We start from the raw sequence: 22,656 nt of genomic DNA, 5'->3' as shown, positions 1-22,656 counted from the left end.
AATGGCACTTGGTCCACCCTGCTGATCAAACTCTGAGGAAATCCTTTCACAAAGAACTCAGAAGATTTTAGTCCTCATAGGCACCAAGGGAGTTTTCAGCTTGAAGCACTTTTTGATAGCTCCCACTTCATATTAAACACAACAGATGCATTCAGTTGGAAGCAGAATAAGAAGTTTATGCTACAACAAGACCATTAATAAAGCAGCTGCCAATGATAGCTGTGTTTGCAGTTTGGTGGCATACATCCTTCCTTTTTTCTAAAGAATATTGAGCTTCCCAGGAAGTATATAGAAAAGGCTTTACTTAAACAGAGAGACTTTAACCTTTAAAAACAGTAACTTTTGCAGCACCTACAAACTCCTGAATAACAAATGCTTCCCCTACCTAACCACAAAAACACACACTGTAATATGTTTTTTACATGGTTCTCTGCTGGATACATGCTAGTCAAGTCCCTCTTTCTTTTTGGCTTTTTGCCCAAATCAGAGCAGAAGTGGGAAGACTTCATTCATTTCCAGAATTTTTTAATTTAAAAACAAAGGGACAGTGTTCGGCCTTCAGGGTCATGTTGTTGGTTGGGAACTTCCTGATCATCCAAATGAGCTCTCCTTCCTTAGAGTTTGTAGTCAATGTCAGTGGAAATCAGCAGATAACCCTGAGGAGAGAAGAACATTCACAAAAGTGCCTGAAATTACTGATAGTTAAGCATCTGAATTTTCAGTTTTAATTCTGTCCTGGGGATTAAGGGTGAGAATCTTTACTGAAGAGAACTGAGACTTACTAGTAGCAACCTCAAGAAGTTCACAAAGGGATGGAGCCTTCTACACACAGACCCATAAACTCCTTGGGGCTCTGCTGCTTTGCACCGCACTGCCAGCAGAACCTGCACCTAAAGCTCATGTAGCCAGCCATGGGAGTATCACTCCAGCTAACAGGGAACCTCCATTGACACACAGATGATGTAGTGATGCTTCAGTGCCACCTCCCCACTCCTGGTACCAGTGTAGTGTGACTAGAGAGGAAGGGGTGTGAATGAGGCTTCCATGTACCTTATCATTAGCTGCTGCATTGGCCCTCTTGTGGTGGTTGGCAGCCAGGGCAAGTTAGAGCAGCCTTCAGGTAGTTGCAACTTCTATCAGGGGATTGGCCTGCCACAAAGCTGTCCGAAGTTTACGGAATGCAACAGTGGCTTAAAACTATCTTCGCACTCCCTCTCCAGAGTTGTGCTTCAGCCCCAACCAAAGAACTGGGCACAGTGTTTGGACTATAAAATGACTGCAAAGTTGGGAGATGATTGAAACAATCTGATTGGCTCATTAATTTTCTACAAATTAATTTATTATTGATTCCTGTTTCTAGCAATGCCCTGTGCACCCAAATTAAGGGCTAACTTCTCGCCCTGCATCAACATATGACTGCAGCAAGTGATGGTAGCAGAATATCGCCCTCTGTTTTTCCATTTGATTATTATATCAGCAAGAACCATTGAGGCACAGGGTATATTTGAGAGATTTATGACCAGCTGGGACACATACCCATAGGAGCTCATTAATCCTCAGGAAATGCCCCGCATCTTTATCATTATTACTATTATTATATATATAAAGCTCCAGTTATTCACAATACACGAGGAAGGCCAAATTCTGTTTCATTTATGTTTGAGCAACCCTATTGAACTCAATGGGGTTGCACTGAGAAGATGGAGACTTGAATTTAATTTGATGGGGCAAATTTAGACAAGATGTAAAAAGGTGTGTAACTCCTTTGACTTCCAAGGGGTTACTCTCACTTTCACCACATTTGAATTTGACCCATTGAGTGCATTTGGCCACTGAATATCCGCACATTTGGCTCAGTTTTATTTTTTCCCCTCAAAGAATGAGAAATTTGTTCCTAAAGAGAAACTTTTGTGGTATGAAATTTCTCATCTTATACCAAGGACTTTTACTGTTTTAATACGCTAACAATCCAGCAAAAGAGGAGTAAGAGGAGTTTCTTTTTAAGAAGAAACCCAGTTTCTCACCTCGTTAACTTTAACAACAGGTCTGAGGAGGGTAATTTGGTCCAGGTTAGGAAGAGGGAATCCCTTCTTCAGTTTAGCTTAAAAAAAGACAAACAAAATGTATGTAATACTTAATAATTATAACTTGCACTTCTTTAGCACCTTTCCAAGGATCTCAAGGTGTTTACAAACATGAATGAATAAATCCTTACAACACCCCTGGGTGGTAGGTATGATCTACATTTACAAAGGGGCAAAGAGAGGTCAAGAACATAAGAACGGCCATATTGGGTCAGACCAAAGGTCCATCTAGCCCAGTATCCTGTCTTCTGACAGTGGCCAATGCCAGGTGTTTCAGAGGGAATGAACAGAACAGGTAATCAATCAAGTGATCCATCCCCCGTTGCCCATTCCCAGCTTCTGGCAAACAAGCTAGGGACACCTGCCCATCTTGGCTAATAGCCATTGATGGTCCTATCCTCCATGAATTGATCTAGTTCTTTTTTGAATGCGCTCCCATTGCCTCAACACTTTGCAGGAAGTGCTCAGCACATTAGCTCTCCTAAGTGTCCTATCCAAAGTCACCTAGAGTTAGCAGAGGAATTGTGAACACTAGTCTTGTGCTCCAACCACTAGCAAACACCCCTCTTTGTCTGCACTGTCTAAGAAGGGTGAAAAATACATCCTGTTAAAGAGGTCCATGCACCTCTATTTTGAGGGCTTAAATGGGACTTAAGCGATGCATAGACTTTATGCTGGTCCTCTGGATAGGGGTTATTTTCACTCAGAATGACTGGCTAGGTTAGCACACGGAGCAGTGATAGGAATTTCCCCATAGAGCTCCTCCAGTGTGCTTCATCTGTTACTTGTAGAGACCACCTCTAGAGATAATAATAATGCTGCCCCTTTTCAATCCATGCAGCTAGTCAAAGTTTGGGACTCTGGGGATGTTCCAGTAGAGAGCAGAAATTCATGGTAGATATTTCTTTGTTCATTTACAAAGAACGTAAAAAGTGCTGTCTCTCTGAATGCAGAAGGACATAGCAGGAAACAGCTTCTTTTTCTCACAGCACCAAGAGCATTCTTTTAAGCCTGCACCTTTGACCCCAAAACCTCTTGTAATGGATACAAAACTGTAGACAGGATCATGACACCTCCCACCCTCCCAAGTTTCTTCCAGGGTCAAGCACTGTGTTTTCAGTTGCTCCTTCTGTCTGTCTGTCCTCTGTGTTTTGCTGAGTATTTTGTGTGTATGAGGGAGGGCAGAACTTGTTCACCCACTCAAAAACTCCTGGCCGGGTTCACAACCCTCTTTTGTTTTAGGTGAGGAGTTTGTGATTAATTCATTCTGAGAGTTACATTAATTGAAGGGTGCATTCACACCCAGTCTAAAAGAGGTTGTGATCCAAGCAGTCACCTGTATCTCTCAGCATAACAATAATAACACTCTTGTATAGCAGTTTTCATCCATAGCACTCAAAGCAACTTTACCAATGAAGTCAATATCATTACCCTCATTTTACAGATGGAGAAACTGAGGCATGGAGAGGGGGAGTGATTTACCCAAGGTCACCCGCAGGGCAGTGGCAGAGCTAGGAATAGAATCCAGGTTTCCTGAGTGCCAGTCCAGTGCCCTATAATTCAATTTCCATGCCCAGTGAGTCCTTGGTTTCTCTGATGAAACTTCAAGTTAGTGCCAGTTGTAGTGATGGTTTGAGAATGTATTTACTTGTCTCCTAGAAATTGGCTGATACCCACAATTCATTTCACATAGGCTACCGGCTGATCGTAATGACATCTTGTCATTTCTCATCTGAGTTGATGTGGAAATTGTCCCTAATGGTGAAAAGCCCCATATCACATTACCAATTCCTGGAGCCATGTAACGATTATTTTGTTAACAGAGATCAGGGCTATTAAAGGAACTGGCCACTATCCTTACCATTGGCTGCTGGGATAACTCCATTCCGTAAAACGTAAGACAGGAAATTGTCCAAAAGTGAGACCTGCCATGGGGGAGAAAATGGATTTAGGGACCACTTCCTGATATCTATGAAGCTGCTCCATACTAAATCTTGGATGGAGTTTTAAGAAGCAGAGTCCTGCTCACGTGAGCAGACCTCATTTGGATAGCAAACCCACAAGTGACAATGACCTTTGGTTCTTGAGGCTTGGGGATGATGTAAAAGATATCAAACATGAGGATCTGGATCTCGTTACCATGCTTGTAATAGTTTCATTTAAAATAATCAGTTTCATTTACTTGCAAGATAATTTATCTTTAACTGTACAGCAGTATCTGGGAGATTTTAATTCTCCTCTGCTCAGCTTCCTAGAGCTCACCAGTTGTCCTCAGGATGAAACTGCTCTCTATGGGAGGCAGGGTTTTTCCCTATTATGTATTTCAGGCATTTGTGACTAGTATTGGCTCCCACTCCTTACCTTAATGATGAGAATCTGTGCTGAGTCCCTGCACACCACCACTGCCTGCCTGCCATTCTAGGGTGCATGTTCTAACCTACAACCAGGGCTGGTTTTGCCTCCATGTGCAGCCAGCGTCTGACCGGCATGGGCATGGTAAGGGGAGTCCTGGGGGGCAGTCAGGGAGCAGGGGGAGGGTTGGATGGGTCGGGAGTTCGGGGGGGGGGGCTGTCAGGGGGTGGGAGTGTGGAACGGGATCGGAGCAGTCAGGGGACAGGGAGCAGGGGGGGTTGGATGGGTCAGGAGTTCTGGGGGTCCTGTCAGGGGGCAGGGAGTGGTTGGATGGGGCGTGGGAGTCCCGGGGGTCTGTCTGGGGGTGGGGGTATGGATAAGGGTTGGGACAGTCAGGGGACACGTAAGGGGTAGGGTTCTAGGGAGGCAGTTAGGGTGGGGGGGGTCTCAGGAGGCAGCGGGGCTGGGGCGGGGCTCTCCCCCCCTCCTCTTTTTTGGTTGTTGAAATATGGTAACCCTAGGCGAGGGAGGAACCGGAGGGCGCATGGGGGCCGGCGCCTGCATGCATCCGCTGCAGCATGCAGGAGCCCCCGGGGGGGGCGCGGCTGTTCCCCGCTAGCAGCACCGCCGCCGCCTTTGCAGGGCTGCTGCCCTCCTGCGCTGCGCTGGCTTCTCCATGGCTGGGGCTTGCCACCGCCGCAAGGGGATGCTCTGGCTCTCTGGTAGGCGGCTCCTCCCTGCCGAGCTGCTGCAGCGGCCCAAGCCCGGCAAAGCCAGTGAGTGGACTCGGGGCGGGGGTTGCCAGGGTGGGGTGGGGAGGGCTCGCAGGGGGGCTGAGCACTCTCCAGGGGAGTTCAGGGGGTGGGGATGGGGAACCTGGTCTGGGAAGCAGCCCCTGGGCACGGCTGGCCCCTGGGGTGTATAAAGGCTAGTTGGGATTTGCCCCTCAATGAACCGATGTGCGGGGGAGTGGGGGTGGCGCAAGGTGGAAGTTTTGCCTAGGGCGCAAAATATCCTTGCACTGGCCCTGCCTACAACATGCTGCTCCTCCTACTGCTGCATTTCAGATTACTGTTGTACGGTTTGTGGTCATAATTTTAGTGCCTCTCTGATGAAACATGATACATAAAGAAAAGAGATTGGAAAACATCTCATTTTTAGGAGCACTGAAGAGTTGCTGAGAAGTAGTACTGCAATAAATATATATACAGCAGAAAGGATATTGACAGAGTGAGTTCCAGAAAGAGAGAAAAGAACCACCCAAGGATGAAGTCTAAAGATTTAGAAATGCGTGTAGGGAAATTCTGCTCCTTACTCTTCAGACTGACATTTTCCCTGAGATTCTTGACTCTTGTTTCCTAGACACTGAAACCATCAACTTACCTCAAAGAACCCAACACTGGAGTCGGCCAGGAAGAGCTGGAATCTGAAAGGAAAGTAGTAAAAGAGGAGTCATTATAAAGGATGAAGGCACATTGTTTTAGTCATGTACAGTCACCCTCAGTGACTTCAGGTCCTATGATATTCCCATGACAAGACACTTCTCTATGGCAATTCGTCCTACATGTAGCCTTCCACAGAAAAGAGCAGGAGTGTTTCTGTAGGGCATTGCCTGGAATGTGCACAGAAGTGTGGCCTGGGATAAGTTTATCCAGGATTGTGAGTGCACTTCTTCCTCTATGTTTCATTGTGTACATCTCACTGATATATACATTTAACTGCACCAGGTCAAGTACCAAATATCCCCTGGCTCTCAGATCCTACTGAGAGAAATGTGCTACAGGAGCTAGGAGGTGAAATTCCACTTGGAGAATGTTACTGATGGTGATGGCTTAGCTGAAAAACGTTCAGAAGTTCAGTTCAGTTTGCAAGCTTTCTGAGGTTCGCCCACTGCAACCTTCCTCCCTGTAAAACATTCTGAGGACTTCCTAACCACACCCTCCTCGTTAGGTTCCTGACACCCCACTACTCTCCTTAGGAACTCCCTCCTGAGAGTCTCTGGAGTTTGGACATCTCTAATTCTTCTTGCCTGTTACTGTCTTTCTAGACAGGATTCATGTGAGCTCGGGTTCCCATCACCCTACTTCATAAACCAATGGGTGCTTGGCACTCAGAGTCTGATCCTGTCAGGTGGGAGGGACAGACCATCATCCACGCTTTTAGACACACGCATTTGAAAATCTGGGTTCTATTTTTTTTAATGAAAACTTAAATTCTATAGGAAATGTCATGACCTCAGATGACAGCTTTCTGACCAGTTGGGAGTCACAATGCCAACGCTTGGAATCACTACTGTAGCATATACATAGATCAGCCCAAATTCTTTCCTGTGTTCTAGCCCCTTTGCCCTGCTCTGGTCGCACAAAAGGGCTGGAAAGCAGCTGGATCAGGCCAGTTGAAAATCCCCTCCTCCATGTGGGGGAGCTATCAATGATGCAGAATCATCATAATAGGCCCCTGTGCCGCCCTCCTATCCAGTCTGACAGATGGGGCATGCCAGGAGTGGGGAAGATGTGTGACTGGGGCACAATGTGCACCAGCTATACCCAGCTGGCAGACAGTGCCTGGGAGGCTGTTCACAGCTAGCATAAGTTAGAGCAATGCCGTGGCTGGTCTAACTTATGCTGGGACTGGTGCAGAGTGACCAAGCAAATCAGGGAATCATAGTTAGCTTCCCTGATGGGCCCTGCCTTTCTCTGGTGATGAGCTGATCTAAGCACAGGATTGAATCTGGGTGAAAGATTTTAGACTAACAAATCCAACACAGTTTCCTTTACTAAGCCCTCTATAGAAAAGTACAGAATGAAGCAACAGAAGAAGATTCAGTGATCCTAAAATATGGTTGTCTTTCATCCACAGGATTTGGGCAATGTAGCCAAAAGCATCTCAGGGTCCCTATCCTTGTGAGAAAGAAGTTAAATTGCATTGGCTGCCTTTTCCTCATGCTGGACTAACTGTATAGCTAGGCTGACACAATAAAGTCCTGTTGTGTCTTAATACTGGGATCACTAATGTTGCTTCCTGAATGGCCTCAGGTCAAGCTGTCCTGTGTTTACCTGTTCAGACATAATGAGCCAATCAGCTTCTGTTCAAATATAGTCAGACTGGCACTGGTGTTCGCTATCTGCAGGAGAGAAGAGTCTTGAGTTAATATATCCATATAGAATGGTGTCCTCTCTTAGATTCAGACACGAATATAGTCTCCTTATATCATTTAAAATGCAACAGTTCCACCTTCTTTGATAAATACTGAAGCTGTCTCATACAGTGCTACTTTCTGCCTGATTTGGGGTTTGTGTACAGTTCAGCCTTGATTATCTCAATGTCACTCGCAATATTTAAAGTATGGACAAGTGAGATTTTCATTAATCAAGGACATTTTCAATGTAATGAAGAGATGTCAGGGGACATGACCCATTGCTGTATAACAGGGAATTCTAGAGAACTAAGCTTCAGATAACTGAGGTAGTAATATAAGTGGGTTTTTATTCCTCTTTAAGAAAACTCACCTCCCAATAGCAATACCCTACAGGCCAGATTGTGCCCCCAAACATTTGTGTTCAACCCCTGGCTGAAGTTAATGGAATTTGCTTATTTAAGGGCAGAATTTGCCCCTACATGTTGCAGGTACTGACCTCTAGGACCTTCAAATGCCTTGGTTTCTGGCAGTGTGGAAGAACAAACTTATTTTAACTCCTACATGGAATGTAATCCTCTGGTCCATGGTACTTACTATGTTCACTGTAAAGATGGATTGGGTGGTTGAGTCTGGCAGGACAGCAAGCACCTCCATGGTGGCACAGATTTCTAGAGTAAAGGTGTCTGTCTGTAAACTGACCACAGGTGCAGCAGCAGCCCTCAGGTTCAACATTGCGGGCCGTGCCTCTACATAATACTTGGCAATCTGTAGGGTTTCAAGGCAAAGAAGGAGAGTCTGAAAGTAGCTTTTATATAGAACAAATCTGAATAGTGAACTTATCATTCATTAAAATTGTTATTTTGAAAGGGTTCCTGAAGATCAAACTTTAGACAAGGTGTTAACATGATGGTAGAGTCCTTATGGCAACAGGAATAGGAATGTCTCCTGTGATGATGACCTGATCATCTTGGCCATATCAGGAATGTGGAGGAAAGTCCCCTCCATTACCAGAAGCCCCATTCCCTGCAATAGATGAAGGGAAGCAATTTCCAGAGGAATAAATTCTAGTTTGTGAACATGTCTGAGAAAAAGGAAACATGAATATGGCACTCAAACAAGCCAAGAAAGAGGCTGAGGCGCCAACGTATCACCATTAGAGTGCATGGTGCTTTGCAGATAGATATGATTGTGAGGAACTTGGCTTAGGAGCGTGGCTACTGCATTTATGATGGGAAAAATCTATTGTCACCCTGGAAATAGACAGGAACATTTAATCCCTAGAGCGCTGAGATTGTTGAGACGCATGCTCAGCATTTGGTACTAGTTCTTATATCCATTTTCATTCCCTCAGTTTGTCTCTCCAGCCCAGCAGGAGCCCAAGCTGCCTCCTCACTGCCCTCTGCACTCCTGCTCTGTCCATCTTCCTCACATAAACTAAATGAGACCCCACCATCTCCCTTGTCCTTCCGTAGACCACATGCAAATGTTAGAAGTTGGCACCTTCCTCACACAGGCAGAAAGCCCAATGCTTCCTTCCTGCCTACCTGCCAGCTTTGTTTCCCAACATGCAACCACTTTGCTATTCATTAATAGCTCTTCACCACCATCATCATCCTGAGCTGCTGATGCACACTCTCTCCCACCTGCTGGTCCATCAGAAGCCAGCAGCCAGGTGACCCAAGTCATGCAAGTTTGGGCAGGAGAAAGGGGTTCTTAGCAGAGATGTCGTGGGGCCAGTCAGGACTCATTCGAGGCAAGAGTCGTGACCTGGACCTGCCTCCCAGCCACTGGGCATCTTCCCCTTCTCCAACACAGTCACACACAGTGGCTCCACCAAACCGTTGGAGATTAACCATTACTCAGATGACACCTACACTGGGACTAGCTATTGTGGTTTCTTAAGGGTTCGCAGAACTAAAGATACCCACCTCAGGAATGATGCTGCCAAATGTCTCTGTCGTTACATTAAAATAACTGGAAAGCTGCAAAACAAATGAAAGAAATTATTCCATCCTGGGTGAGCTTCATGTCTAGGTTTTCTTTAAATCTGCTATTTATTGCCATTTTAATGACCCAGTGCCTTTGAACCTTGGAAAATTCCTAGGGGGAGTCCTAGAGCCCTGAGTCAAATTCTCACTAACGTGCCCAAAAGAAAAAAACCCGCATATTGGAGAAATAAAGATTAAAACCTTCTGCAGAAATACAGGTGCAATATTCTGCTCACATTTGGGCCCGTAGCCGCCTGTTGCTGGGATATATAGAATCCACTGGAGACAGGTCTCAAAGCTCTGCTCGGCCTCCCAGGTACAGGCAAAACTGCTATGCTTTGTGACATCTGCTCAGCCCACAGGTAGAGCCAGTTCAGTTCCAGGCATCCCTCCTAGTACTTTGAGTCCGAACAGGCTCCTCAGAAAGCTGCCAGTAAGGCAGCAGAGTCCCCAGAAATGAATTTCCTTGTCCTTTTCAGAGGAGCATATGGTTCAGATCTGTTACATGTCACTTTTGAAGGTAAATTGTGCCTATTTTGTACCTTGTTCAGTGGTACCTCTGAATTTGGCCTGACAAATCTAGATACTACATAATGGCAAAATAAATAATTAGTATTAGAGACCATGATCACACTCTGATAACTGCATGGCTTGGTTAACACTGAGCCTGTAACTGCACTGCAAATGAGTTTGTAAAATCCCCTTCTCTGAAGGACCATACCTGGAACATTATCAATCCCTTCATCTGCAAGTGCCACTCACCTCTTCTACGATGGTGATGTTGAAGGCCCCTGCTGTGTAATAAGCCAGCGAGGCAGACCTAAAGAAATACTCAGAGATGCCAAAGTAAAGCATGGAATCACTTTTGTCTGGGAGAATGAAGGGAGCTGGTACAAAGGCAAGGTCAGTCCAATTTCCAACTGGATAGATTGCGCCCTGCAAAATATTATTGTCATTTATAAAATCAGAGCCTGTCAACAACTCTGAATGCATTTACAATGGTGGATCTTACAGGGCCCTCCACGGAGAATGCTCTTGGCCCGTTTTTCAAAGATGCCGAGCATCCACTGAAGACACCAGAGGCTACTCAGGGGTCAGCACTCTAGAAAATGAGGCAACTTATTTCTGTGCCTAAATATTGATTGACTTTAGGCCCTATAGTGGGGCGAGCCAGTGCTTGTGGCTCCAGCCCCGCGTGGGAGTGCCGAGGCTCGGGGCTTCCGGCTCACGGCGTGTAGACTTGCCACGGGCTGGATGAAAGGAAGCAGTGGCCCAGATCCAGCCCACAGGTTCCCCAGCCCTGCTCTAAGGGTTTGTCCACAAGGATACTTAGTGAGTGGCAAGCTGGGGTCTAGATCTACAAGCATGCTAGCCTATCATGCACTAATTGGCTGTGTGGGCACTACTATCATGCACTAAAAAATTCTCTAGTGCTCATTGACCTACTAGGTCAAAGCTGCCAGAGCTTAAACCATACAGGGCTTTACAGATCAAAATCAACACCTTGAAATGCACCGAGAAACAAATTGGTAGCCAGTGCAGGCCAAGGAGCACAGGTGATGTAGAAAGAAAAAGAAATACAGGAAAAGCCAAATATACTTGGAGTAACTATTGCATGAACTATAACATTAGCCAGGAGAGAAACAGTAAAGGTTTTAAACTCTGAAGTGCTGAATATTTCTGAAACTAGAATATTTTAAAGAAAAAAAAACACTATCTATGTTTTTACAAAACAAAACAAAATTTAAAATGATTTTTTAAATAGTGAAAATACTCAGGATGTTAAAAATCCAAACTATGTATCCACGTAGTAAAACTAGACTGTTTTTACACTTCACATAGCATGACAAGAAAATCTTACTACTCAGCATCACACCTAAGCAGGATGCATCATCCCTCATGTTTCCCTTAGTTGAAGGAATCTCTCAGGGTCTGGAGTCTTAGGCTTTGTCTACACTGGCACTTTGTCAGCAAAACTTTGTCGTTCAGGGGTGTTAAATAAAACACCCCCCTGAACGACAAAAGTTTTACCGATGAAAAGCGCCAGTGTGAACAGCACGTTGCTGGCAGTAGCGCTCTCCTGCCAACAAAGCTGCTGCCGCTCGTGGGGGGTGGAAGTTTTTTGTCGCCAGGAGAGCTCTCTCCTGCCGACAAACAGCAGCTACACTGTGTGCCTTTTAGCGGCATGGCTGTAGCGGCACAGCCGTGTCACTAAAAGCCTTGTAGTGTCGCCATAGCCTCAGCAGTGCTCTTCAGACTTGGCTTGCTCTTGTTCAAGAGCTCTCTCTGTCTACTTCCTGGATTTGTTGCTTAATCATTGTTCCTAAAATATACACTCTCTCTTCCTCTCTCGTTCCAGGGTCCTGATCTTCTAATTCATACAACTCCCATTGAAATCAATGGACAGGATAATCAGGCCCCAGAAATCTACTTCCCTCTCTTCTCCTAGGGTGGGTTACATACTGTGTTTTCCCTCTTTTCCTTTCTCTCTTTTTCCTTTTAACCTGCTCAGTCTTCTTTTACTGCTCTCTACTTGCTATGGGAAACTGACCAACAGAATCAAAATGACCCTGTTCCATTAATTTATTTAACAATCATGTCATGTTTCTACAACAGAATTGTTGGAAAAAACAAACTAAATGAGACATTGCTTTGGAGTCTCTCATCAGATTCAGATCATAATGTTGAAGCAAAACCAACCATCTGTTGTCTCCTGTCTTGGATTGTAATCTCTTTGGGGCAGGGACTGTCTTTTTGTTCTGTGTTTGTACAGCACCTAGCGCAACGGGGTATTGGGCCATGACTGGGGCTCCTAGGTGCTATGGTCATACATATAAACAATAATAATAATAATAAAAAATAATAACCATGCCAATCTAACAAAGGATAAGAAGTCTATCAAAAGAGCACAGTTCCAGACAACTAGCATTAAAGGCAATTACCTTTAAGTCCAGATCAATGTATGATCGGAAGACTCCTGGAGAGTTAACTAGGGAGTAGTCTATTTGGGCAAAGGCATCCATCTGGGTTGGGACTGTTAAGGCAGTAGACAAAACAAAACCAAAACAGCTATTAAGTATAACACAGCCAGTAATGTTTAATTAAGAGTGAATGCATTTCTTGGACGAGAAAATGCTCAAAACAAGGAGGGAGGAAAAAATCAAAACAAATGTTTGTGGTTAAGAATCCAAGGTGTTCCCTTAGGAAATCCCACTGACCAACAATGATTCAGACCCAACTCTCCTCTTGTCCCACCCAACAGTTAGTTGACCACTTTCCCCAAGTTCTGCTTTTGTGGGAAACTCTTCAGAACTGAAGGAGGCATTGGCATTTCTTGACACTGTCAACCACTTCTGAGCACATCCTATGAGTCTGTAACTTCCAATTGATTTCAATTGAAGTTCTGTGCTTACAGAGAGGGAAGAATGGACCCTTCAAATATTGTGGCAAGGAACGGGCAAGTACTACGCCTTTTGGAAACCTGCCTTCCCAAACACAGATGGGCCTCCAAGGATTCCCAAGGGAAGGGCGAGCTAGCAAGTGGAAAGCATTTAGGATGTTGTTTTATAAATAATCTGTTACATAAAAGAGCAATGTGCAGGGTGTCTCTGTGTGTGTTTTATGCTTCACAACTGCCATGTGCCTCCTGAGAGGATAAACTATAACCAAGCAGGCTCACATCATTTGATGGAGATCTGGGAGAGGATGCGTTTAAACTATTGAGGTATCTTGGAGCATCAGTGCTGGTTCTGGGTGTCTAAGAGGCTCCATTGCCAGTAGCAGGCTGAGAGTCAGTGCCCAAGAAATGTGCCAGAGAAGCCCAGGGAGAAAACAGTGCTGCAGATTGCTGAGACCCAGGGAAGTTTAAACCAACCAGGGACCCATCACAGCCGTCTGATGGGCACCCAGGAGTGGGAGCTCAACCGAGATCTGTGACAGTAGCTGACAAGAAAACAACAAAATCTGAACAGCATAAGATGAGAATTGTAAAGAAAAGGCAGCGTCAGAGACTCACCCTGAAGTGTTCTGAGCTGTGCATCAATCTGCTGAATCCCTTGTCTGATGTTTGGACATGACTGTATAAAAATACAGAGAAATTACATACTGGCTAGTATATATTGTATCCTTCCCTCTCTAGTGGATGAAAGTCAGATCTGCTCAAGTAACTGTGATTATCTCACTCTCTAATGGCAGGTCCGCAAATTCCTATTTTATTCCTCATGATGTATGTATGCAGTTTAACTGACAACCATGATGTACATAGCCACAGATGTGTTGAGTATGAGGAGCATGAATGTAAAAAATAACTGAGCGTCACAGAAACTCCATGAGCTAAGTTGTTGGCTCTGCTACAGCCCCTTTGTGCAAGTCAGCCAGAGGGAGAATCTGACCCTATGGTGTTTATGATTATTGCCATGACCAGGAATTGCAGAGCTTATTTAGAAGTTGGTGCCTGCAAACAGATGCTGATGAACGTGCTGGTCAGTGCAGAATCAGGTTGTATTTTTTCTAGTTGTCAGGTAATTCCTTAATCAAGTTCAAGACTGTTGCCTCTGAGATGATGCAGTTCCATGTATTCCTTAAGTTTCTCCCTTTAAACAATTTATAAAGACTTACATGTGTATCCAAGCTCCTTTGAATGGGCTTCTCCAGGTATTTAGTAAAGAATTTATAGAGCCAGCTGGAGAAAAGAAAAAGAAGAGAAAGGCCATTGCTTCATTTAGTTGAACACTATAGTTACTGTGTGTCATACATCCTAATATACTTATAGGTGTAAACTGGACCTCTGTGAAATCTAATATCCTAGCAGACAACTAATCTAATAAGTGTTGTATTAATTTATTTGTAGGCCCCAGTATCACAACATAACCTGTACAAGGATAAAAGCCCAGTGTATATGGGACCTGTCTGTAATCTGAAAACTGCCAAAAGGCCACCTTTTGAATGGAGATCATTTCAGTGCTATGAACACTAAGATCTATGGAAATAAAAAGCACCATCAAGATTAGGAGTAATTAGACTGGGCAGCTGCATGAAGGCCTGCTCATCAGCCTCAGATAGGGGCACCAGCCCCGCCCCCTGCTCTTCAGTTAAGTGCTGGCCCCGCCTCCTCCCCTAGGCCACGCCCCTTGCCTGGTCAAAGGCTGGAAGCTGAAGGTTGGCTGTGTGGGGCAGCTGCTGCTCTGGCTGGTGCCATAGTGTCTGCAGCCGTGGCACTCCCGTCTCCTCTTCCTGCTCGGAGCCCCGGGGCTGCGGCTGATCCTCAGCTCCCCACTGCCCTTCGACTGCTCACAGCCCGTAAGAGCTGCCCGGGCAGGGGGACCTGCTCTGGGGCTGATAGAGCCATCAGGGAGCAGCGACTGTATGTGGCAGAGCCCAGGAGCCTGGGCTGGAGCTGGTCAATCCGGGCTAGTGCAGGGAGCCCCGGACCCTCCACCAGCCCTGGGTGGCACACCCTTGTGGGAAGGGTCATGGACCGCTTGGTCTCCAGCCTGGGCTTACTTCTGCACAGCTGCTGGCAGCAGGTGCTGCCTTCAGAGCTGGATAGTCGGAAAGCAGCGGCTGCTGGCCGAGAGCCCAGCTCTGAAGTCAGTGGGACCATCAGCAGCAGTGGAGGAGTATCTGGGTAATGTATGACCTTTGAGCTGGGAGGAGTGGGTATGGAGGGGGGGAGGCTAAGACAAATTTTGGGGTGGCTATAGTCCCCACAAGGCTCCCCCCCAGTACCACCTCTGGGCTCAGCTATAGGACAGGCCTTCTCATTCTCACCTATGGTTGAGGATTAGAATATTATCTAGAAAGCAATGAATATTAGTGTTGAAATAGCAGGTGGAACAGCTCACTCATCCATGCTTTCTCGCTCACTGTCTAAAAAGGGCTCCAGCACTAACCAAATGGCTGAAGCTGTACCACCAGTGTATGCTCCCTTCTGAATGACATATTTATTTTAATTCTCAGGGTGAACTTCATTCAAAATTTGGGCTACGTTTTCAAAGGGGCCTCAAGTTGGCCTCCAATTGTACAAGAAACCCATGCATACAATTTTTGCTGTGTTATCACCAACAGACACTAGTGATAAACTTCACAAGCACTAAATTCATTTACACTCAATTTGTTTGTGCAAATTACAGTTTGTGTACTTAAATCCTATCTTTTTTGTGTACACATTTTGTACTCGCAAAATGAGATCATGTTCTGAAAATCTGGCCCAAGAAGACTAATTTTCAAATTTGGGGACCTGGATTAGGGTCTGCATTCTGGATTTTGGTGTCCACATTACCACACAGACTCCTAAAAATGTATCTGGGTGACTAATTTTGACAAGTGGGCCTTGCACCACTGACTCTGTTACTTTCCACTAGAGCAGTGGTTCTCAAACTTTTGTACTGGTGACCCCTTTCACATAGCAAGCCTCTGAGTGCAACCCCCCTTATAAATTAAAAACTCTTTTTTATATATTTAACACCATTATAAATGCTGCAGGCAAAGCGGGGTTTGGGGTGGAGGCTGACAGCTCACGACCCCCCATGTAATAACTTCCCGACCCCCAGTTTGAGAACCCCTGCACTAGAGTGTATAAAATCTCTTGCAACATACCTGATTGTTCCATTCAGCTTGACTTCCACACCCCTAATACTCATCTGGCAGCTGTCCAGTGACATTGATGGGTGACCTGTGCTATCTTGTGACATGGTAAAGACTGCTGTAATAAATACTCCTGAAATGGACACTGTACCACTTCCGCTGTCTTTGCTGCACAGACAAAAACAAACTCAGTTGAAAAACCTACTTACAGGGAACATCCAAGAATCTAATGGAACAAAGTGACTCTGTTTCTTTCACTGAGGAGGAAATGAGATTGTTTTGCCCGTCTCTAATGATTAAAGTAGATTGTAGAGGTAGTTCCCGTAAAGAATCAGGTTCCACACACTAATCTCGAAAGTGTGAATGCTGGAATGATGTTGGATTTGTCAAGGTTGCCTAATGTCATAAATTCACAGAGACTGTCTGTCTGATCCATGCCAAATTGTGAATCTCCCATGATCTGTAATAACACTGACACAAGAGCCATGGAACTACAATAGAAAGAGCTACTTAGGTTCTAGAGTGAATGTGATTATGATTTCCCCATAGAATGCAGTAAATTTTCCTTAGCCTGGAGTCCAAACTGGTGTCATTCTACACACTAGGACCATTAACTGAAGGGAACTGAAAGCTGAGCAACACAAATGGACTGGAAGGACTGGCCTAGGAGGAACGAGTACAGGATCTGAAACTGTAGAGATCAGAAAAATGATGACCAAGAAGGATATGATAAATGTCTATATTAAGTATTTGTTATTATTTATTCAATGCAATATGTATGCATGGCACTTTATAGACAAGTAAAAATGAAATGACAATCCTTGCCCTTACAATCTAAATATTTCAAGAATGTAAATAGCAGGGGAGAAGAATTGTACATGGTGGCCCATAGTGGTATGAATAGGAATAAAGGGATGAAATTTAGCAAAGGAAATTTAGGCTGAATATTAGGAAAAATATCTTAACTGTGAGGTCTACGAGGCCGTGGAATATTCTCACAATGGGATCAGTGGATGCCCTGTTACATGAGTGATTTCAAATTGATGAATACACTGCAGGGAAGAGTTCTTCACTGGCTGGAGGAAGGGACGAGATATGACCTAACACGCATTTTCCCTGGTTAATTGTGATGATCCCATAACTAACTCTTTGGAGACTGTGGATATACTCTGTATTTAACATGCCCTGTAACATTTTCTAACAAGGCACCGTTTTACAGTGCAGCTAGACTGCAATGACAGAGCAATTCCAGAGTAGCTACGCTTTTTGATGATTTTAACTGCCACTAATTCATGTCACTAGAAAGTTCACTACATGACGGAGGATAATAACAGTGTAAATACCATCGGCTCAGTCATAAGCACTCCTGTGTGCCCGTGTAAGATAGTAAGGGACGGGAGTATAGGAGCTTTACTTTCCTGTATGGGCTGGGCTACCCATATCTCTGGAGCCCATGCCAGGATGAGAACTACATCCAGCAAGCTGCTACCTGCCCCCCTGCCATCCACAGAGGGAAATAAACTAAGCCAGCAAAAAAGGCTGATGCGATTCCCTCCCTCATGGAACAAGGGGGAAGCACCAAATGGTGATTCTCACGTGTCACAAACTGGTTTATAGTCTGTTCCTGGGGCAACATAGTGATGTGGTGCTTCTTAGCAGGGCTGGATTGTAAAGTTACAATCTGGTTCCATGTAATTAATATACCTGGATTCTAATAAGTGTATGTAGGGGTGTATATTTTAAGAAGAAAACCAAAGGTGTAATACTGTGTAAATTAGGTATCTGACCTTCCAGTTACAATGTAAATACAGTGAGTGAGATCCTCACCTTAGCTCCAGCTCTTTTTGCTGGGTAAAAGGGCCAGAGCAGTAAAGAGGCCCTAAAAGCCCCATAGCTAGCTGCTGCAGCCACTATGGAAGACAGCCATGAAGCTGTCCTTTTAACACCACCTTGCAAGCCATGGTGTAGGGGGCATGCTTTGGTTGGGAGGGGTTTGTTGAGGACAGGACTGCTGCATGCAGCACTTTGGAGATTCCGGTCAGCACTGTGATATATTCATCTGAAAATATAATATAAGTTATGGCAACGCACCCAGGGGTTGCCACAATTTAGTAATTTACACAATGTAACTTGGAGAGACAATGTGCGAGGTAATATTTTTTTATTGGACCAACTTCTGTTGATGAGACAGACAAGCTTTTGAGCTTACACAGAGCTCTTCTTCAGGCCTGGGAAACACACTCAGCATGTCACAGCTAAATACAACATGGAACAGATTGTTTAGCATAAGTACATAACACATATTTCAAGGGACCATTCAAGGGGAAGTGGCCCATTAATACCCCTCCAGATACAGGGAGGAAACGAAGCTGGGGGGAGGGAGGTTGATCAATGGGTTACAGATTGTAATAAACCATAAATCCAGTGTCTCTGTTCAGACCATGATTTTCACTGTCTAGCAAAGTCATGAATTTAAGCTCCCAGGCTTATCTTTTGAATAAGATAAGTGTTGTGCAAGGACTGATAGGTCAGATATAGAGTGATTGCTTTGTGAAAAGTGTTCACCCACTGTGTTAGTTAGTCAACAATAACTTACACAGTCCTGGGGGCCTCTCCAGAGAAGCCCAGGAGTGGGAGGGTGTAAAGATGGCTTAAAGCCACCATAGTCTGCACTTCCCCTAGGCTGTGAATTCCATCCCGTGCCTCTTGGGGTATGTCTACACTGCAGCTGGAGGTGTAATTTGGGTAGACGAATGCTAAGATAGCCATATAGTCGCAGCTGCATGTGCTGCAGGACAGGCTAGCCATCCTCAGTACATACCTAGGGTCTCAGATGGGATTGTACTCAGGGCTGCTATCCCAGCCCACCTTCCATGCAGCTGCCGCTATGCAGCTATTTTTAGCACACTAGTTTGATCAGGGTTAGTGTGGGTATGTCTACTCAAACTGGAAATTACACCTGTGTGTAGCTGTACCGTTGGAGGCGTAGCACAGAAGCTCACTCACTGTAACTGTACTTAAATTACAGTGCCCTTATTATTATAGACATGCGTCTGACGTAGTGGGCATTCACCCACGAAAGCTTATGCTCCAGTACATCTGTTAGTCTTAAAGGTGCCACAGGACTCTCTGTTATTATTATAGAGTGTGACCCACTGTACAATAAACTTCCTAAACACTGAGTTAGCTAGCAGTCTGGACAATGCCGGCACACTAATAGATCTTTGATCTTTTACTTGCCACTGGCGCATCATTAGCGGTGGGATCTCAATTAACATCACAGTGTTACTTGGAAGGGAATGTCTCACACTGGAGAGCTCTGTTAGACTGAATGGCGTATGGTAACAAATGGATGTTGTTAACTGATAAAAAGTACCTGAACTTGGAAAAAGTGAGATTGGTAACTAAACTTTGTATTTTCCATTTTAATTTTTCTTCCACAAGAAAATACTTAGGATACACAATTCTATACTTACAACAACCAGGTCCTGATGCTCCAGTTCACACTGATGGTTGCGTAAGCACGTTGAGTTGATAGTTTAATTCCAATCCCAGGTATGAGGGATACGGAAGCATCTGGGAATTCAATGGTGTTAATTCTTACCCTATAAAATCGGAAATAAGGATATTAGTTTGCGAGAATCTGAATCAAAGTTTAAACTTGATTCAGGGCCAAACTCTGCTTCTGAGAGAGAGAAATTCTCAGAAGTAAGACAGAGCCTTACCCCATGGCAGAAATGTCCCGCTCCAGCACTGGACTGAACTCTACCCCTCTTTCTATTCTGAATAAGATGAATGCCATGAATGTCCCAGTCATTGGAGGTTTTTAATAACAGGCCAAACAAACATCTGTCAGGGATGATCTAGGTTTACTTGGCCCTGCCTCACCATGGAGGGCTGGACTGGATGACCTCTTGAGGTTCCTTCCAGCCCTACATTTCTATGATTCTATGAATGTGTCTCATCTCTTAGAATCAAGATTCTGGTGTGAATATTTGAAATTATTAATATCCAATTCACTTTATGTGACTATTCTTGCAACATCTATTCGCAAATTGCTGTGTTGGAGAACATCCCTGCCAGTCAGCTTATTCACTTGACTAGTCCTGGGAAGCAAACACAAAAGATCATCATTGAAGCGTATTCATTTAAAATGTTTGAATGAATGTTCACTAATAACATTTGCAATATTCACCCAGCTCCATCTATTACTAATCTCTAGAGACATCTGGTCCCTGCTTGTAGTTTTTCTGGAGATTGTATGGGCCAAATTTTCCAAGGGTGATGTCCCATTTGCATTTGCCAGTGTGTTTTCATATACAGTTAGCTCAAGTGTGCATGCAAATTAGGTAAAGGTTTATGTGAACAACCAGCTGGATGTCTGTCTAACCTTTGTGCATCCATGTCTGTGATTTGTGCATGCATTCAAGGTAAACTGAGCAATCAAAGGCAGACTAACAGTTACATACATATATTTGCTTGAGACCCTCTGCCCTCCCCTTTGAAAGTTTGGTCCTGTACATTTTTAATTTTGTGCTTTTCATTACTCCAAATAATCTATAATTTCTGTATTACTTGTGTTCAGCGTTTGAGACTCAGTTTGCCTTCTGCATTTGAGATCTTTGAACCTGGTCAGTGACATACCTGCTGGCTCTTAGACTCATACTTCAGGTACACCGTGACCTATTCATCTGAAAATATGGGCATTTCCTGCAAAGATTCCTACCAATAAGTAGAATACAATGTTTACCTTTTTCTTTCTTTCTTTCTTTCTTATAACTGTGTTAGACTGATTTGCAGTACCTGTATCTTAGGTGTCAATCAGCTATTAGGACATTTACCCAAGTCATGCTGGTAGCACAATACTTTTAATTTACTCTCACGGCTATATTATGAATCAGTAGCAAGTACCCCAGAGTAATCCAAAGTGCATTGTGGTCACTGATAAGCTTTCTTTGACTTCAGTAGGATTTGCCTCCGGCCCCAAATCATAAATGTGTGCATTGCCCTTTAAATTATAATCAATGTATGACATGGTGTTATCGCCATGATAACACATAAGCACAGTACCTTAGATAGCATGCAGTGTGCTGACATTACATTGCAAAGAGCTATTTCATGCAATTGTTTTTAAATACCCTTTCCTAGTTCGCTCACCCTGAAATTGTGTAGTCCACATCGCCAACTCCAGATTTCTCCTGGCCACTCCAATCTGGGAAGCTTTCTTCTTTTATTCTTTGCTTCAGGATCTCCAGCCCGATCTCCTTGCCTGCAAGGGTACAGAGACCTCTTCAGCTGCTCTAATATAGTTGGAAAGTTTACACAATGTAGTTCAAGTTTAGGGGATTTCTAATGCTGCCCCCTTCCCTCCATATTTGGGAGTTGCTCTTTCACTGGCCCTGCCATATCTATGGAACCTTCTCCCTCCCACCAAGCCATTCCCTTCTTACATTTAATCTTTAAACCTTCCTTTTCTCTATAGCGGTGAGCAACTCTTTCTCAGGATGTTCTTATACTTTGCACTAAGGGCTCAATATAATAATAAAACCTATTGCAAGGTAACTATTGGAAGTATTACCATAGTCCAGCCCTTTCTGTGTGATCCTCACTTTGAGCCCAGGGTTAGCATCAAGCTGCTGGATGAGCAAATGTAACAGGAGGAAAAAATACCAAAACTTCAGCATCTTTTCCTGTTTTCACAGCGACCTGTTGACAATATTTATAATTAAACAATGAAGATTCATGCAAAAAAGCCTCATGCCTTACTAATGGCCTGAGGAGCAATTGCTCCCTCACTGTGGATTGGATATGAGTGGGCAGTGAGGATCTGGGGTCTCAGCCAGTGACTTTTCAGCATGCAGAAGAGCTTCGCTGACGCTGTTCTGCTGAGCCTACAAAGGCGCATAAACAGGCCAAGATCCATGGGCTCAGTATTCCTGCAGATATTAACCTTCTGTGAGAAATGGTGGATCTGCTACTCTGGTCTATTCTGCCACCAGCCCCACCCTCAAGAGCGATGATGTGGCAGAGCAGGAACTACCAATGAGATGCAGATCTGTTCTCCCGTTGGGCACCTTGTAACATCAACAGTGGAGGATGTGGAGCCACGGCCTGTACATAGATCATCACTGAAATGCGGTGGCGGGTGGCAGCAACACACAGCTCACTGAACTGTAGAGTGGAGAAGACGTTTTGGATGAGCACACCTGGGCAAATGCTTATTCTTAAAGAAAGTGCCATTGGGTCTGTTTCCAGTGCATGGGGTGGTCTAGGCAGTGAAGAGTCTGTGCAGGGTGACTCAGCACCCCCGTATCAGGGCATAGCGGTCTGTAGCGGCTCTGCACAGCTCACCATTGTTGCAGTGAGTGAGTGCAGCCAACCATGTTCTTTGGGCTTCTGTGATTGGAATATTGGAAGTGGAATACATTTAGGGAAAGGCTGAATGTCAGGAAAGCTTTGCTGACAGCAAGATCTAGTAAACTGTGGAGTGGAGTGGTGGAAGCCCTGT

The 22,656-nt window shown here is 44.6% G+C and overlaps 1 protein-coding gene across 1 annotated transcript; it reads right to left on the bottom strand.

Annotated features, from left to right (window-relative positions):
* Positions 1–614: 614 nt before the first annotated feature.
* LOC135874685 (BPI fold-containing family C protein-like) lies at positions 615–21,832 on the bottom strand. Its single transcript, XM_065399598.1, has 15 exons — positions 21,727–21,832; positions 21,306–21,417; positions 19,625–19,753; positions 16,161–16,316; positions 14,181–14,244; positions 13,579–13,639; positions 12,506–12,597; positions 10,326–10,499; positions 9,504–9,557; positions 8,170–8,340; positions 7,493–7,560; positions 5,820–5,862; positions 3,946–4,009; positions 2,025–2,101; positions 615–656 (listed from the first exon to the last, which is right to left on the bottom strand). The coding sequence occupies exons 1-15, from the start codon at positions 21,830–21,832 to the stop codon at positions 615–617; spliced, it is 1,413 nt and encodes a 470-aa protein (XP_065255670.1).
* Between the last annotated feature and the right edge of the window lie 824 nt (positions 21,833–22,656).

The sequence above is a fragment of the Emys orbicularis genome, chromosome 1 (assembly GCF_028017835.1).
Source record: "Emys orbicularis isolate rEmyOrb1 chromosome 1, rEmyOrb1.hap1, whole genome shotgun sequence".
Taxonomy (NCBI): Eukaryota; Metazoa; Chordata; order Testudines; family Emydidae; genus Emys; species Emys orbicularis.
This window is presented reverse-complemented; position numbering and strand designations above follow the sequence as displayed.